The 16,909-nt window shown below is 54.1% G+C and overlaps 1 protein-coding gene across 2 annotated transcripts in view; it reads left to right on the top strand.

Moving 5' to 3' along the window:
- dpf2 (double PHD fingers 2) overlaps positions 1-16,909 on the top strand; it is a 32,530-nt gene extending 15,621 nt beyond the window's left edge. The window contains exons 6-13 of one of the 2 annotated variants that reach the window (XM_063036532.1): positions 1,067-1,151; positions 4,678-4,719; positions 8,143-8,274; positions 11,437-11,475; positions 13,590-13,718; positions 14,845-14,957; positions 15,511-15,592; positions 15,729-16,909. In XM_063036532.1, coding sequence (XP_062892602.1) covers positions 1,067-1,151; positions 4,678-4,719; positions 8,143-8,274; positions 11,437-11,475; positions 13,590-13,718; positions 14,845-14,957; positions 15,511-15,592; positions 15,729-15,811 — 705 coding nt within the window. In that variant the 3' untranslated portion in view covers positions 15,812-16,909. The remainder of the gene's footprint in view (positions 1-1,066; positions 1,152-4,677; positions 4,720-8,142; positions 8,275-11,436; positions 11,476-13,589; positions 13,719-14,844; positions 14,958-15,510; positions 15,593-15,728) is intronic. The other variant, XM_063036533.1, reaches the window with a different exon arrangement.

The following is a 16,909-nucleotide window of genomic DNA, read 5'->3' as shown; positions in this document are numbered from 1 at the left end:
AGGGCAGCTTCGGTGTCTCAGGCAGAGCGGGGTGTGTGGACGTGGTGTTGAAGTGAGGTTGGACTGCGGGGGGCACTGAAGTCAGAAATCCGTGGTGCAAACAGTCCTTGTTCAGGATTTGCTCGAGGTTAAGAGGCATGGATGGAGTGGACATTCAGACAGTAATTCCCGGGATGGAAACAGCTGAAACGAGAGAAGCGGAACTTTAATGTGGAAGCTTTAGCGATGGTGCCGAGGGCATTTAGCAGGACGCTGCCGGATTAGAGAACATGTCTTGTGTCGATAGGTTAAGCGAGCTGGGGCTTTTCTCTTTGGAGTGACGGAGAGTATGAGGTGTCTTGAGATTGAGTGGACAGTTTCCCAGGATTGAAATGACTAATACGGTGGGGCATCATGTTAGGTGATTGAAGGGATGTATAGTGGGCGGGGGGGGGGAGGAGATATTAGAGGTGAGTTTTTTTTTTACACGGAGTGTGGATGTGTGGAATGCCCTGCCAGGGTGGGTGGTAGACGCAGATACTTCAGTGACATGCAGAGATGGGCAGGTGGATGAAAAGAAAATGGAGGGTTTCCTGGGAGGGTACGGTTAGATTGATCTTGGAGCGGGTTAGAGGGTTGGCGCCACATCATGGGCCAAAGGGCCTGTACAGTGCTGTAATGTTCTATGATCAATGTAGGACTTCTGTTCTTCAGTTCCGGCCTCTTGCTTATCCCCCGCCACTCCCTCTCCCATTGCTTTTCCGATGACAGCTGAGTCTGGAATTCCTTCGTTAAGTGTCTCTCTCGCCCTCCTTTCACACATTCCTTGAAACCGGCACCATTGTCTGAGCTTTTGTCAGCCAGCACATTCATCATCTGAGCACCTAGGGGCGTTTTGTATTGAGAACCCTGCCTAAGAGCAAGCTGCTTTCCCGGACTGCCTTGCCGTGACTCCCCATCTATGGATGTCCTTGCATCTAATTCTTAAAATTAAGAGCTCGAGCGGCCCGCTCCTTGGGAGTTTCAGAGTTGGTTTCTATGGCGATTGCTCAGGGCGGCCTGGTCTTGTGTGTGTCTGTCCCGGCAGGGTAAAGGAGTCGGCAGGAGCGCAAGGAAGAAAGCGATGGATGCTGCGGCCATCGAGGACCGTGAGAAGCCGTACGCCTGTGACAGTAAGTCTCCGTGACCTGGCACATGACGGCTCCCTCTCTTTGCTGCGTTTGCCATTGACTTTTTGTCCTCTATCTTGTTCAGTCTCTCTCCCTCTTGTTATCCTGATGTGATTCTTTCTCTTTTTCTCTCTCTCTCTCTCTCTCTACGCCACTGGCCCCCTTCGCCCAGCCCTTCTTCCCCGCCTCTCCCCACCATCCCGACTGTAAGACATAGGAGCAGAATCATCCCAGTCGGCCCATCTGCTCCACCATTCCATCAAGGCTGATTTATTTTCCCTCTCAACCCCATTCCCCTGTAACCTTTGACACCCTGACTAATCAAGAACTTAGCAAACTCTGCTTTAAATATACCCAATGACTTGACCTCCACAGCTGCCTGCAGCGATGAATTCCACAGATGCAGCTCCCTCTGGCTGAAGAAATTCCTCCTCACCTCTGTTCTAAAAGGACAGCCCTTTTCAAAGGCCCTTGCCTCTGGTCCTAGACTCCCCCACTGCAGAACACATCCTCTCCGCATCCACTCTATCTAGGCCTTTCAATATTGGTTTTGTCTTCCCTTATCTCCACATCTTTTTTTCCCCTCTCCAATCCTTCCACCCCCTCCTCCCCACCTCCCTGGTACCCATTCCACCCTCCTCTTCTCTGAGTGAAGAGGTTGTGGCAGCCGTGACTGTGGGGTTCAGTAGCCTGCACAAGGGGAGGGGGGTGGGGGGGGGTGGCAGGACAAATGAGGATCCCAATCTTTGTGGTCAATTTTGGGTGCAGGCTGGTATTTAGCACTCGCTATTTATTGCCCAGCTGGGCTTCCCACCTCTTCCATACCACCCCCCCACCCCCCGGCCCCACCCTTGCTTGAGACCTTCAGGGTGTGGGTGTGGTTATTTGGGACAACTCCTAAAGAACGAAAACTAATTGAGAAGATAACTTTAACAATAACTTTATTTATAGAGCACTTTTCATGCAGATAATGTGGTTCGAAGTACTTTGCAATGGGATAGAAGTACAAGTTTAAAATTAAAATAAAAAAAACAAAAAGATGTGGGTTAAAAGCAAGGTAGCCTATGCCAGTGGTGTCATGGTTTCCGCACCCGGACTTTGGGACAAGAGTTCCCGGGTTCGAATCCGGCCAGCTCCTTTCGCGCTTTCCAGCCGTGCAGGGTTGAGCATCGAGCTAGCAACTTGGCCTCGTAAAACAGACAAACGCTACAGAAACAGCAAGGTGAGGGGAGGAACTGGAAGCAAGGTTAAATAAATAAGTTTTGAGCTGGGGTTTAAAAGTGTCAACTGAGCCTCCATCCCTTATAGTTTTGGGTATCGAATGCCACAGTTCAGGAGCATAGTTCAAAAAAAGCTGGCCTGCCAATTTTCTTTTGAGGGAGATTGTTTAAAGTTAAGAGACCGGCAGAAGAAGACCTGAGAGCTCGAGCAGGACTATGAAAGGAAAACGATTCTGTGATGTACTCCGGTCCCAGGTCATTGAGAGCTTTAAAAAAATCTAGTCAGAGAACTTTAAAATAGCCTGGAATCCCTTTGTTTATTTGGGACACTGTCTGCTTAATTGGGACAGGAGATTGTTGCCAAACAGTCTCTTAGTCACGTGTACGTGTGTGGCTGTTGGACACTACGCCGTGCTTCGAGCGACCGCTTTTTAAATAGCGTCAATTGTGTTTGTGTTCAAAGAGCAGCGATTTCTGTCACTGATGGTGAGAAATAAGCATTCAAAATTAACAATTCAAAACTGTTTTTCTCACTGTGGTTTTGAGCATTCAGGCTTGGAGGTGCCAGAAACGACTGGGAATGAAAATGAAACAATTTCACTACTTCAACAAGTTAGGAACTACGAAGAATTTTACGGTATCAACAGTCAAAATGTACTGGTCCCGATACGTTCTAGTTAACCAGGACACACACAGACACAGTGGCCACTTTATTATGTACATGAGTGGAACCCAGTGTGGTCAATTGCTGCTGTAGCCCATCCACTTCAAGGTTTGAGCATTCAAAGGTGCTCTCCTGCACACCACTGTTGTAACGTGTGGGTATACTTGAGTTACTGTCACCTTCCATCAACTTGAACCAGTCTGGCCATTCTCCTCTGACCTCTCTCATTAACAAGGCGTTTTCACTCACAGAACCCTGCCGCTTACGGGATTTTCTTTCTTGTTTTTTGCACCATCCTCAATGAACTCTTAGAGAGGGTTGTGTGTGAAAACCCAGGAGATCAGCAGTTTCTGAGGTACTCAAACCACCCCATCTGGCACCAACAATTTTTCCACAGACCAAGTCAATTAAGATCACATTTCTTCCCCATTCCGATGTTTGGTCTCAACGACAGCTGAACCTCTTGACCGTGACTGCATGCTTTTATGCATTGAGTTGTTGCCTCATGATTGGCTGATTAGATATTTATATTAACAAATCAGGTGTAACTAATAAAATGGCCACTGAGTGTGTGTGTGTCCCACCAGCTTAAAGACAGCTGGATCTCATTGCAAAGGAGAGGCATTAGTAATCCAGTTGGGATTTGTGACTAACCAAAGGGTTTAATGATCCCTATTGATTTTTAGCCTCTTTTAAAATGGATTTTGAATTCTCCAGGAGTGGCACCTCAGAAAGGGGCCACTGATTGTAAAACCGAGCGGGGTTGAGTAAACACAAACGCAAGGGAATCTGCAGCTGCTGGGAATGCAGAACAGCACCCCCAAAATGCTGGAGGAACTCAGCAGGTCAGGCAGCGTCTATGGAAGTGAATAAGCAGTCAATATTTCAGACCGGGATCCTTCATCAGGGGTGGAGAGGAGGTAGGAAGGAGTGGGAGGGGAAGGGGGACAAGCTAGAAGGTGATAGGTGAAGCCTGAGGGATGGGGAATATAGTAAGAAGCTGGGAGGTGATAGGTGGAAAAGATGAAGGGCTGAAGAAGAAGGAATTTGATAGGAGAAGAGAGTGGACCGTGGGAGAGAGGGAAGGAGGTACACCAGGGGGAGTTGATGGGCTGGTGAGGAGCAGAGAAGAGTGGTGAATTGAAGAAGAGAAGGGGGGAAGGAGAAAATTACCAGAATTTCGGGAAATCGGTGTTAATGATGTCAGATTTGAGGCTGCCCAAGGTGTTGCTCCTCCAACCTGAGTGTGAGAGTTTGAGTAAGAGGTGACTTCTCTAAGCTCTGTCAGATCACAAACAAGAGAAAATCTGCAGACGCTGGAAATCCGAGCAACACGCACAAAATGTTGGAGGAACTCAGCAGGCCAGGCAGCATCTATGTACAGCTGACGTTCGGCCCTGGCCCACTGAGTTCCTCCAGCATTTTGTGTGTGATGCTCTTGTCAAACTTGGGTTAACAGTGCATTGTAATGATAAGATAGTTGACACAATCTGTAGAACCTCCTGCCCAGCCTCCTTATTTCCCTCCTCCCTCCTCCGCTCTCCCCAATTCAGCACCGATTTCAGACTCTCTTCTTCTTTAGAAACTAGATAATAATTTGCCGTGTTAAGATCTTTTCACTCTCTCTTTATCTTCTCTGTTGCAGATAGATGCAAACAAAAGCATAACTCCAAACCTTCTGAAAGAGGTATTCTGGAGCTTCACGCACTTCTGTCTCGGCCTGTGTCTTTTCGCTTCTGCCTGTGACTTTTCTTTGTTCCTGTTTTGTACGCGGTCTGTGGGGGTGGGGGAACTGGCGACGCAGAGCCTCGATGACCAAACCGGCTCGCGCGAGTGAAGATTGCCGAGGCTGTGGATGTGTGGCTTGGCCTCAGAGTGATTTCAGCCCGGTCAAGGGTGCGTGGGGGGGTGGGGGGGGGTGGTTGGACACCTCAGCGGGGACATTACAGGCCACGGAAATGACATTGAACTTCTGGGGGGTTGGGATCTCCAGAAGGGGAGATTGGTAATTGGTTTACCAGGGACAGTGACACGTGCGTTCAGTGCTGAGCGACGCACTGAAGCTTGGTGCAAGGGCTTGGTGGGGAAGGACCATAGTACAGGGTGCACAGATTTTCATGCCATCTGCACATCTATTTCGCATCAGTACGTCAAGTTACAAGGGAAAAGCAGTAAGATCTCAGCAAGGTCTACGTAGCATCCGTGCCAGGGCCGCCAGACTGAAAAACAGTTCCTTTCCCCAAGCAGTGAGGCTGATCAACACCTCCACCCACCGACCCAACCCTCCACCATTTCCTGCCAGTCACCTTGTGAACAGACACTCCTGTGCTGAGCGTCACTTTACGGACGTACGATCGAATCTGTGTGTATATAAGCGACCGATCTGTTTTTATTTAGCAATACAGCAAGGAACAGGGCCTTCCAGCCCACAGAGCCGTGTTGCCCAGCAACCCCCAATTTAACCCTAGCCTTATCAGTTACGTCTTTGGACTGTGGGAGGAAACTGGAGCACCCGGAGGAAACCCACGCGGTCACGGGGAGCTGGAATTGAACTCTGAACTCCACAAGCTGTAATGCTAACCATTACTCTACTATGGTGCCCAAATACGTATTTATTGTTTTTGTTTTAATTATTGTGTTCTTTGTCTTTTTTTTCCTCCCCTGGAGAGTAACAATTATTTGGCCTTCCTTTATACTTGTGTGCTGGAAATGACATTGAGCAATCTTGAATCTTGAGAAGGCTGCACCTGTGGAGGGGACTAAACGGTCGACGTTTCAGGCCGAGACCTTTCACCAGGCCTCGCAGAAGGTGGCGTTCCAGTAGCAGGGAAAGTGCAGTGCAGGTGATAAGGCGCAAGGACCACAATGAGGTCAAGAGGCCGTCTTATCGTACAAAGGTCCTTTCAGGAGTCTGATAACAGCGGGGTAGAAGCCGTCCTCGGGCCTGGTGGGACGTGCTTTCAGGCTTTTGTATCTTCTGCCCGACGGGAGGGGTGGAAGGAGAGAGAATGGCTGGGGTGGGTGGGGTATTTGACGCCGGTTACTACCTCTAGGCAGAGTCCATGGAGGGGAGGCAGGTTTCTGTGACGCGCTGAGCTGTGTCCACAACTTGCTTGCGGTCTCAGGCAGAGCAGTTGGAGTACCCGGTTATGTATCTGGATAGGACAGGACGCTTGTTACGGTGCATCGATTTTACCAAAAATCGATGGTGAGTGTTGTCAGGAAGACTTAAAGAGAGCTGAGGGGCAGATTTTTCACCCAGAGGGTGGTGGGTGTGTTGGAATGAGCTGCCAGAGGAGATGATGAAGGCAGATAAAAAGCCTTTACAAAGCTATGTGATACGGGTGGGGGGGGGGTGTAACAGATAAATGATTAGTTTTAAAAGACAAGGTGGGGTGAAAGGGACCGTGATTACCCATTTAAATCGGGTTCCACAGTAATTTCTTTTGCTCATTGGCACAGGCCGCCAACCGCAGCTCACCAGAGTCCCCTGTCCCGGGCCAGTCTTCCGAGTCGGCCCCAGGTGTAGCTCATCATCCTCACCCAGGGATGAGGTCCTTGGAGCTTCTGGGTTTCTATGGGATAGGGTGCCTCGCCCCGTGCTCAACTCTCCCCTTTCGCAACCGGGCCTGGGACCATCCATGGCTGTTAACTCCCGTTCCTTCCTGTTCACCGCACACTTCCCTCGCCCGCGCCCCACGCCTGCCATTGATCACCGTTGTAACTTACTGGCAGCCAAAGACTTGCATTCACAGCCTCAGGCCGCCTCCCCTCTCGGGGATTTCAATGAGTCAGTGTTATAACCCGTTGGCGCCCACCATAAGCTCTGCAACCCGTTGCAGCTCTCTCTCCCTCGTTGTTAGCCATGCAGACAGTTTCTGTATATTGCCTTTCTAGTGGCGGGATGCTCCCTCCTCGCCGCCCTCCCAACGCTGTGCTCCTGACTTGGAGGCACCGTGCCTACTGCTCCACCCTCCGGCCTCAGAGGAGCGAGTGTCCTTCCGCGAGGCGGGTTGTGTGGGGGGGGGCCGTGCATCGGGGCGGGTTTCCGTCTCCCTCTTCGATGCACCAACGGTCTTCCCTGTGCCCACCCGTAACCCTGCTCGCCTCGGCTTTAACGCGCATTTCTCTGAGTTGTTTAACTATTTAGTGATACAGTGCAAAACAGGCCCTTTCAGCCCAACGAGCTGCACCACCCAGCAACACACCGATTTAACCCTGGCCTAACCACGGGACAATTTATAGTGACCAATTGACCTACTAACCGGTACGTCTTTGGACTGTGGGAGGAAACCCACGCAGTCACGGGGAGGACGTGCAAACCCCTTACAGGCGGCGTCAGGAGCTCAGGCGCCCCGAGCTGTAATAGCGTCACGCTAACCGCTACGGAGCAGCGGGCCACGTGATATAGTTACGGTCGAGCGCGTACGGGCACAGTCCCTAAGTGGCAAGGGCCTGAAGATCGACCGGGTGATATAAAGTGCGAGATGTAAGACAGTATAATGTTACTGAGAAAGAAGCAGTCATTTAAATATGTAAAATGGCAGCAATAAAAGATGAAAAGTGGTGGGTGCGGGGTGAGAGTGTGTCTGTGAGGTGGGGAGTGGGGCAGGGCGTTCAGATAAGGTGTCTGTGTGTGCTAAGAGACAGCAGGTGTTCAGCAGTCTGGCAGCCCGGATGGACGAAGCTGTTAAGAAGGAGAAGAGTTTGGTGATAAGTGGGAGGAAACCCACGAGCAGAGGGGCCGAGAGGCCTGTGTACGTGCTTTGACGTAGTCAATTGTCAGCTCGCGTGGGGCAAATTGACGGCAGCCTGTGGTAGGTACAGACGTAGTTTTATTTTGCCTTCCCAATTCAAACAGTCTGCAGGTGAAAAATAAGCCCTGCTTTGTTGTAACGAGCAGCCAGGAGCATGGCATTCCTGGTCTCGATACCCGCTCAGCCTGTATGAACCCCTCTGGCACTTGGTTGCCTGCAAGTCGGTCAGGTGTTCGATTGCCTGTTTCCCATGTCTTGAATTCTCTCTCTTTGTCTCCTCTCCTACCAACAACCCCCTTCCCCCGTCCCCCTTCCCCCACCCCGCCAATCCCCTCCCCCCAACTTCGTCGCAGTCTGCGGAAAGCGTTACAAGAACCGCCCGGGACTCAGCTATCACTATGCACACTCCCACCTGGCGGACGAGGAGGGAGACGACGACAAGGACCTGGAGCCACCGATTCCGGTGTCGCAGCGGAGAGAGGAACGTAAGTATGTGTGGCGGCGATCGTTCTCGCGGAGGGGCGGGCTTTGGGACAGAGAGGCGACTATGCTACGTGCCCAGTGTGAGTTGGTTTTGAGCAGTTGGCCCCGAATACTATTTATAGACAGAGATTTAGTCTAAAAAGGTTGTGGAAGAGATCACAGAGCATGGTGTTTAATAGATGAAGAGAACTCCGATGGCCTGGGATGAGGGGAAGATTGACCATAAGACATAGGACCATTCAACCAATCGAGTCTGCTCCGCCGTTCGATCGTGGCTGATTTATCTTCCCCGTCAACCCCATTCTCTGCCTTCTCCCCGTAACGTTTGATGCCGTTACTAATCAGAAACCTATCAACCTCCATTTTAAATATACCCAATGACTTTTCCTCCATAGCCATCTGCAGCAACAAATTCCACAGATTCATCGTCCTCTGGCTACACAAATTCCTCCTCATCTTTCTTCTAAATGATTGTCCTTCTATTCTGAGGCTGTGTCCTCTGGTCCTAGACTCCCCTATTATTGGGAACATCCTCTCCACATCCACTCTATCCATGTCCTCTGGTCCTAGAGTCCCCCACTGTAGGAAACATCCTCCCCACATCCACTTTATCTGTGCCCTCTGATCCTAGACTCTCCCACTATAGGGACCGTCCTCTCCACATCCACTCTATCTGTGCCCTCTGGTCCTAGATGCCCCCGCTATAGGGAACATCCTCTCTACATCCATTCTATCCGTGTCCTCTGGTCCTAGACTCCCCTACTATTGGGAACATCCTCTCCACATCCACTCTATCTGTGTCCTCTGGTCCTAGACTCCCCCACTATAGGAAACATCCTCTCCACATCCACTCTATCTGTGTGTCCTCTGGTCCTAGACTCCCCCACTATAGGAAACATCCTCTCCACATCCACTCTATCTGTGTCCTCTGGTCCTAGACTCCCCCCACTACAGGGAACGTCCTCTCCACACCTGCTCTATCTTGGCCTTTCATTATTCGATAGGTTTCAATGGGATCCACCCCCGCCCCCCCCCCCATTCTTCTAAACTCCAGTGAGTACAGGCCCAGGGCCATCAAACACTCCTTGTACGTTAACCTTTTCATCGCCAGGTCGTTCCTCTGGGCACTCTCCCAATGCAGGCACATGGCTTCATGAATGGAAGGGTTATGAGGGGCTGTGGTCCAAGGGTGAGTTCATGAGACGAGGCCAGATAATAGTTTGGTGCAAGCTAGATGGGCCGAAGGGCTGGTTCCTGTGCTGTAGTTCTGTACGACACTATGGCCCGCGACCATGCAGGAACGGCGATGTGTTTCCAGTTCCAGGACGGAGGGGAGCCTGCGGGTGGTGGTGATCCTCTGTCCCCCTGGTGGTGTCGTCTCCCGTGGATTTAGAGATGAAGGGTCGGGCCACATGGTGCGTTCTGTGGACTGTCCTCACTGCTGTCCCTGTGCGGAGGCAGGGAGGGTCTAGCGGGGTGGACGTGTACCGATCGGGTAGGCTGCCTTATCCTGGATGGCGATGGGTTTCTCAAGGGTTGATGGAGCCGCTGTCGCCCGGAGAATGTTCCGTCATACCCACTCGTAGACGGGTTTTGGGAAGTCAAAGGGGCATGTTGCTTTCTGCATGATACCCAGACTCCCAAATGCTATGACCTCCTGCAAAGTGAAAGCAGTTGACAAGGTTTCGCTCCCAGCCGAGCTCCATGCATGCTGTGCTCACCTTGACCATCAAAACGTGGAGGCTGTTTCAAAAACTCCCACAGCCCGGTCCATAGATTGGACTTGCTTTCACCCCATGTTCTCAATATTGATTGCTTTTTGTATTGGCGCAGTTTGTTGTCTCTTTCACACTGGTTGTTTGTCCGACCTGTTGGGGGCCGTCTTTCGATGATTCTGTTGTGTTTCTTTGTGAAAGTGAATCTCAGGGTTGTACACAGTGACTTGGATAATACGTTTGCTTTGAACTTTGAACCAGTGTCTTTGTGACTGGTCTGTTACTCGAAGCTCCACCCTACCTTCCCTCATCTCCGAGGGGTGGTGGTGATGAAGCCCAAACAGAGGTGGTTAGAGTGGTCTAGGTTAGAAAGAGCTAGCATATTCTGATGGGCAGAAAGCTCTCCTGTCATTCTGGTTGTGACAGTCACATGGGTTGGGTGCTACGCTTTCTGTTCCCTCGCTCGTGAGCGATTTCCTGTCTGTTCTTTGGATCTATGCTCCCTAACGTTGATACGTTCTCTGAAAGTTAGTTCGTCCTGATAGGACTGCATTCCCGAGGCACCAGATCTTCTCTCCCTCTGTCAGTGTGTGCCTCTCCTCTCCCCCACCCCCCACGGGCCACCCTGCGATGTGGCACACCCTCTTCACCATCTGCTTGCAGTCCTTGTCCGAGGATGTCCCGTTAGAACAGGGACGAGCAATTTCTTTAGCCAGAGTGGAGAATGTGTGCAATTCATTGCCAGAGGCGGCTGTGGAGTCTATTTAAAGTGGAGAGTGTTTTTTAAAAAATTATTGTATGTTACAATGAGAAATAGGTATTTAAAAGGGTAGATAAATGAGTATTGCAAAAAGAGCGAGCATGAGGACTGTTCAGAAATCCGATGATGGGGGAAGGCGCAGTTTCCAAAATGTTGAGTGTGTGACTTCAGGCTCCTGACGAAGGGTCTCGGCCCGAAACATCGACTGTACCTCTTCCTGTAGGTGCTGCCTGGCCTGCTGCGTTCACAAGCAACTTTGATGTGTGTGGCTCCTGTACCTCCTCCCTGACGGTAGTAACGAGAAGAGGCCGGTGGGGGTCTTTAAAGATAGATGCTGCTTTTTTTTTGAGGCATTGTCTTTTGAAGGTGTCGTTGATGTTGGGGGAGGCGGGCGCCCATGATGGGGCTGGCTAAGTTTACAGCTTCCTGCTGCTTTCTCCGGTCCTGTGCCGTATCGGATGGTGATGTAGGCAGTCAGAATGCGCTCAGTGGTACATCAGTAGAGGCTCCCCCCCCCCCCGCCGTCCCCGTCCCTTCCAAGCACGTGCTTCTGGGCCCGGTGGCAGTGGTGGGCCTCGGGTGCTCGGTGTTTAAGGGAGAACGGGTGTTGGGGGCGGGTTGTTAGCGGGGTGGGGAAGTTGGGGGGGGGGCACTGGTCTGTTCTCACTCTCCACTTCTCTTCGTTACAGTGGGTCGACCTCCAGGCGACTTGAGAAAATTGAAAGCAGGTCTGCAGCCAACCTCTCTTACTTGCCTTGCTGTGCGTCAGGGGAGGTGGGGGGGGGGGCGGGGGGGGCTGCGGCGTGGGAGTCGTGTCGCTGAACAAGCCTTTGTTCCTCGTCTGGCGATCTTGGCCCGAGGAGACCCAATGCTGAAGGGGTAGAATGCAGAATTACCAATCCCTTCACCTGTCCCGGCCTTGACAGTGAAAACCACCTAAAACTAGACAATAATTAACTAGTTCTTCCTCTGCTTCACATAATTTCCATAAGACGTAAGTATAGTGTGAGGCCATTCGGCCCTGTTCTGCTATTCCATCATGACTGACTTATTATCCCTCTCAACCCCATGCTCCTGTCTTCTCCCCGTAACCTTTCAGCCCCGGCTAATCAAGAATCTGTCAACCACTGCTTTAAATATACCCAATCACTTGGCGTCCTCAGCTGCCTGTGGCGATGAATTCCACAGATTTCCCCCCCTGCCCTCCTTGGTTAAAGAAATCCCTCCTCATCTCTGTTCGGAAGGGACATCCTTCTATTCTGAGGCTGTGCCCTCTGGTCTTAGACTCTCCCACTGCAGGAAACATCCTCTCCACATCCACTCAATCCAGCAGTTTGCTCCATCCAGTCTCCAGTCCCTGTAAGTTTACTGTTCATGGTAAAAGCACGCAGACAAGCGCACACCTCTTGTCTCCCCCCTCCCTCATCTCCAGAGTTCTGTCTTCCCCAGGTCCACCCCCCCCAAGAGAAGTTTTTGAAACCACCCATGAAAGGCAGAGTAGCTGGGGAGTTTGTTCTTCTCCAAGCATTTGGGAGTCACTTGTGCTTTATTGCCCCTTCCTAATGACTTGCTGGACCATTCCAGAGGTCAGTGGTTGTCCGTCGTATCTGACGACGACAGGGTATCAATGCAGAGGAGTTGTCTGGGTCCAGTGGTATGAGTAGTCGTCACGAACTTGGGTCTTCCCCGGTCGCAGTGGATGACCGTGTCTGCTTCTGTGCCTCGCTCTCCACGGAGCGTTGCAGAACCGGCTCCCTGGCCGTTCGATCTCACTAGATCTCATCCGCCCAGTCCGCCCCGCCGGAACTGACTTCACATGCTGGGACAGGCATTGCCCTATCTCACCGGGGGGGGGCCGCTGTCGCCCAAACAGCTGCTTGGAGCCGCAGGTCACGGCCAAGTGTCCGCTGGGGACTGAAGGTGAGTGAGCTGCCCCAGAATGGACACGGCGAGACCCTTCACCAGAGGTGCTGCCCCTCCCTGGACACCCCATGCCACAGGGGGCCAGTGTCAACTTTCACCTTGTACGTGGCCTGGCCCGGTTAAGGAGGGGAGACGTTCTTCACTGAAGGTTGGGCTGCAAGGGACGTTGGGGGAGTCTTCAAGGGCCAGGGAAGTCTCTAAGCAAGTAGCAAGTGTGGGGAGGGGAGAGAGGGCCGTGGGGGGGGAGGGGTGCGGGACTGAAGGGGTTAACATATGAGGAGCATTTAATAGCTCTGGGCCTGTACTCGCTAGAGTTTAGAAGAATGGAGGGAGGGGGTGGATCAAATTGAAACCCTATCAAATATTGTAAACCCCGGATGGAGTGGACGTGGAGAAGGTGTTTGCTGTAGTGGGGGAGACTAGGACCAGAGGGAACAGCCTCAGAATGGAACAGAGATGAGGAGGAATCTTTTTTTAGCCAGGGGGCGGTGAATCTGTGGAATTCATTGCCACAGGCGGCTGTGGAGGCCAAGTCATTGGGAATATTTAAAGCCGAGGTTGATAGGTTCTTGATTGGTCAGGGTGCCAAAGATTACTGGGAGAAGGTGGGAGAACGGGGAAAATGATCAATTGGCAGAGCAGATGGACCCAATGGTCTAATTCTGTTTCTGTGTCTTTTGGAGACGGTGGAGGGGAAGGAGGTGGCTCTGGAGAGAGGGGGGCCTGGCAGGAGGGGGGTAGGAGACGGTGGCACTGGAGGGAACAGTAAAACTCTCCCCTCTGTATGATTTTCCGGTTTATTGCTAAGTGTGTTGATTGCTTGGCCGGCGATCTATTCAGTAACTTGCTGGCCGTGCGGCCTGGCTCTCTGAAGTCTCCAAGCGTCCCACCTCCGCTCTTTCCTGCTTTCACTTTGCAGCTAAGAAAGGTCCAGACGGCCTGGCTTTACCCAACAACTACTGTGACTTCTGCCTGGGCGACTCACGCCTGAACAAGAAGACGGGTCAGTCAGAGGAGCTGGTGTCCTGCTCGGACTGCGGCCGCTCAGGTACCCGGCTTCGCTCGTTCCTTGGGGCACTTTCACGGGCAATCTCACCCCCCCCCCACGCCGTCTCGGCGTTCGTAGCCCACGCTGGGCCGTACCGCCATCGTGCCCTGCCTATGCTGCCAGCAGGAACGCCTTCTGTTCCTGCTCTCTGCAGAAAGCTGTTGCTCTCCCCCAAATTGTGGTTTGATTTATTCGGCGCTACCTCGTACCTGTGGGTCCCCTCGCTCTGGGTTTTGCCCCACCTAACCCCCAGGCTCATTCCCACTCGGAGGCAGGGGTGGGCTCCCTCCCACTGCGAGCCAGACCCTGCGTCGGGTGCCCTTGAGTCGATTGATAGGACTTGCCAGTCCAGTGCTGTTTACTGCCCTGGGGTTTTAATGTTCACGTCGTATCACCGTCTGATCGGTGCGATTTAACATGTCAGCGGCGATTGGATACCTGTTTAGAATCTACCAGAAGCGCCGCACTGCGGGAGGGGCGGCAAGCGAGGGAGCATCACACTGTAGGAGGGAGTGCGGCACCCCAGGAGGGGCGATGGGAAGGGAGCACCGCGCTGTGGGTGGGGTGGTGAGCGGGGGGGGAGCGCTGCGCTGCGGGGGGGGTGCCGCGCTGCGGGTGGGACAGTGAGCGGGGGGTAGCGCCATGCTGTGGGAGGGACGGTGAGCGGGGGGGGGTGCCGCGCTGCGGGTGGGACAGTGAGCGGGGGGGGAGCGCCGTGCTGCGGGGAGGGTGCCGCGCTGCGGGTGGGACAGTGAGCGAAGGGGGAGCGCCGTGCTGCGGGTGGGGCGGTGAGCGGTGGGGGGTGCCGCGCTGCGGGCGGGGCGGTGAGCGGGGGGGGGTGCCGCGCTGCGGGCGGGGCGGTGAGCGGGCGGGGTGCCGCGCTGCGGGAGGGACGGTGAGCGGGGGGGGTGCCGCGCTGCGGGAGGGACGGTGAGCGGGGGGGGTGCCGCGCTGCGGGTGGGGCGGTGAGCGGGGGGGGTGCCGCGCTGTGGGTGGGGCGGTGTGCGGGGGGGTGCCGCGCTGCGGGTGGGGTGGTGAGCGGGTGGGGAGGGGGGGCTGCCGCGCTGCCGAGTTTGGGTGCTGTCGGTGAACGGCGGGGACGGTAACACCATTGATGCTGTTGCAGGACACCCCTCGTGCCTGCAGTTCACGCCGGTGATGATGGCAGCGGTGAAAACCTACCGGTGGCAATGCATCGAGTGCAAGTGTTGTAATCTGTGCGGCACCTCGGAGAACGACGTGAGTACGGGGGCGGGTGGGGGGCAGGGGCAGGAAGGTTGGAAGTGGGGAGCAGGAGGGGGGGAAACGGGAGGCAGGGGAGAGCCTGGCGCAGGCGTTCTGAGTAATTTGTCCTCGGGGGATCGATGACTGGACCGCGTTCCTACTGCCTCCTCAGAACCCTCTGATAAAACGCCCCAGTGTGGCATTGGCTGTGCTCTCATTCCCGCTGCTCAGGTCTCCGGGAGGGGCGCTGAGGGGGCACTTAGCGCGGTGGAGAGAGAGTGCTGCGCTGCGGGACGGGCGGGGAGGAGGGGGCACTGTGGGACGGGCGGCAAAGGGAGCTCTGTGCTGTGGGACGGGCGGGGAGGAGGGGCAGTGTAGGGAGGTAGAATCGTTCTGTGGTGCTCCTGTACTTTTGGGTTCCCTGCGTTAACACCAGGACATCCGTGGACTCGGCAGGTGTGGGAAGATTCGTGACGTCTAGAGAAGGCGGGAGGTACCTGAGAGAGACCCGTGGGGGTGGCGGGGTGGGGGGATGAATTCCTGCTGACCTTCCCTCTGCTCCCTGCAGGACCAGCTGCTGTTCTGTGACGACTGTGACCGCGGCTACCACATGTACTGCCTCACCCCGCCGATGTCCGAGCCGCCCGAAGGTGAGGCTTCAGCATCCTTCGTTGTCATCGTCCTCCCCTCTCGCTCTCCGCCCGCCCCCTCCCCCCCCGCCACCCTCCTTCCCCACCTCTCCGCACTGGGGTAACCCTCTGCTCTCTGTCCCTCTGTCCCTCGCAGGGAGCTGGAGCTGCCGCCTCTGTCTGGAGACACTGAAAGAAAAGGCGTCAATCTACCAAAATCCGAACCCTCCCCCCTCCTAACTGGCCTGGCCCACGGAGAACGGGGCCTCCCGGCGGGGCATCAGCAGGGCTGGAGGGTGAGGCGGGGTCGGGTGAGCTCCCACGAAATCTCAGTGGCAGGAGTGGTCCACACAGTTCCTCTCGAGTCACTCACCCATAGAACAGGTCTTTGTGTGTGTGTGTGTGTGTTCGCGCCTCTGTATGCACATGCAAGCCTCTGTATCTACATACACGTGTGTGTGTGTGTGTGTGTGCATCTGTCGTCTGTGTGCACGTTTGTATGTGTGTATACGTTTGTGTGTGTGAGAGAGATTGGGAGGGAGAGAGATGGATCTCTTAATTCCCCTGTGGGAACACTACAATGTTAAGTCTGAGATGGCTGATGGGACCCGGTGTGATCTCCCCAACCCAGTCCTGTCGGAACCCCCACTGGGCTCAGTCCAGATATCCAGGGGCTGGGGCAGGAGCCCTTCACCTTTCCCAGTGCGCTACCCTTCGCCCTGACTGTACCAGGCTACCTCTCCGACCACCCTTCTCCCTCCTCACCCAGCCCCCTCTCTCTGCCTGAGGGGCACTGTGGGTTCCTGCCCCCTTCTCCACCCACGATCCCGCCGTAAGCAAGACCGGGGTGCCTAGGCGCGTTCAGAAGAAAGTGTGTTGGTGCGGGTTGTTCCTGGAATAGCTGGGGGTTGGGGGCGGGCTGGCCCTGCTTCCCATCTGATCAGGTTGTTTTCTCCTGCTTGTCTCCGACCTCCCGGTATGGGGGGGGGGGGGGGCGGGGGGGGAATGGGTGTATATCGTTCGAACGGTAACTTCACTCCAGTGTGGTTCTTGGCTGTCTACCCCCCCCCCCCCGCCGTCCGAATCAGTGCTGTTTGTTCCTTCCCATCCCGCTCACCGTGTGATACACACTTCCAACGCTGGGGGAGCTCGGCAGGTCAGGCAGTGTCTATGGAGGGGAATGAACAGTCAGACATTTCGGGCCAAGACCCTTCATTGGGACTGCAAAGGAAGGGGCAAGAAGCCCAGAATAAGAATTTTGGAGGGAGGGGGAGGAGTACACAATTGCAAGTGACAGGTGAGACCAGGTGAGGGGGAAGGTGGGTGGGTGGGAGAGAG

The sequence above is a fragment of the Mobula hypostoma genome, chromosome 30 (assembly GCF_963921235.1).
Source record: "Mobula hypostoma chromosome 30, sMobHyp1.1, whole genome shotgun sequence".
Classification (NCBI taxonomy): domain Eukaryota; kingdom Metazoa; phylum Chordata; class Chondrichthyes; order Myliobatiformes; family Myliobatidae; genus Mobula; species Mobula hypostoma.
Note: the sequence above shows the minus strand (reverse complement) of the source record. Positions and strands in the feature narration are given on the sequence as shown.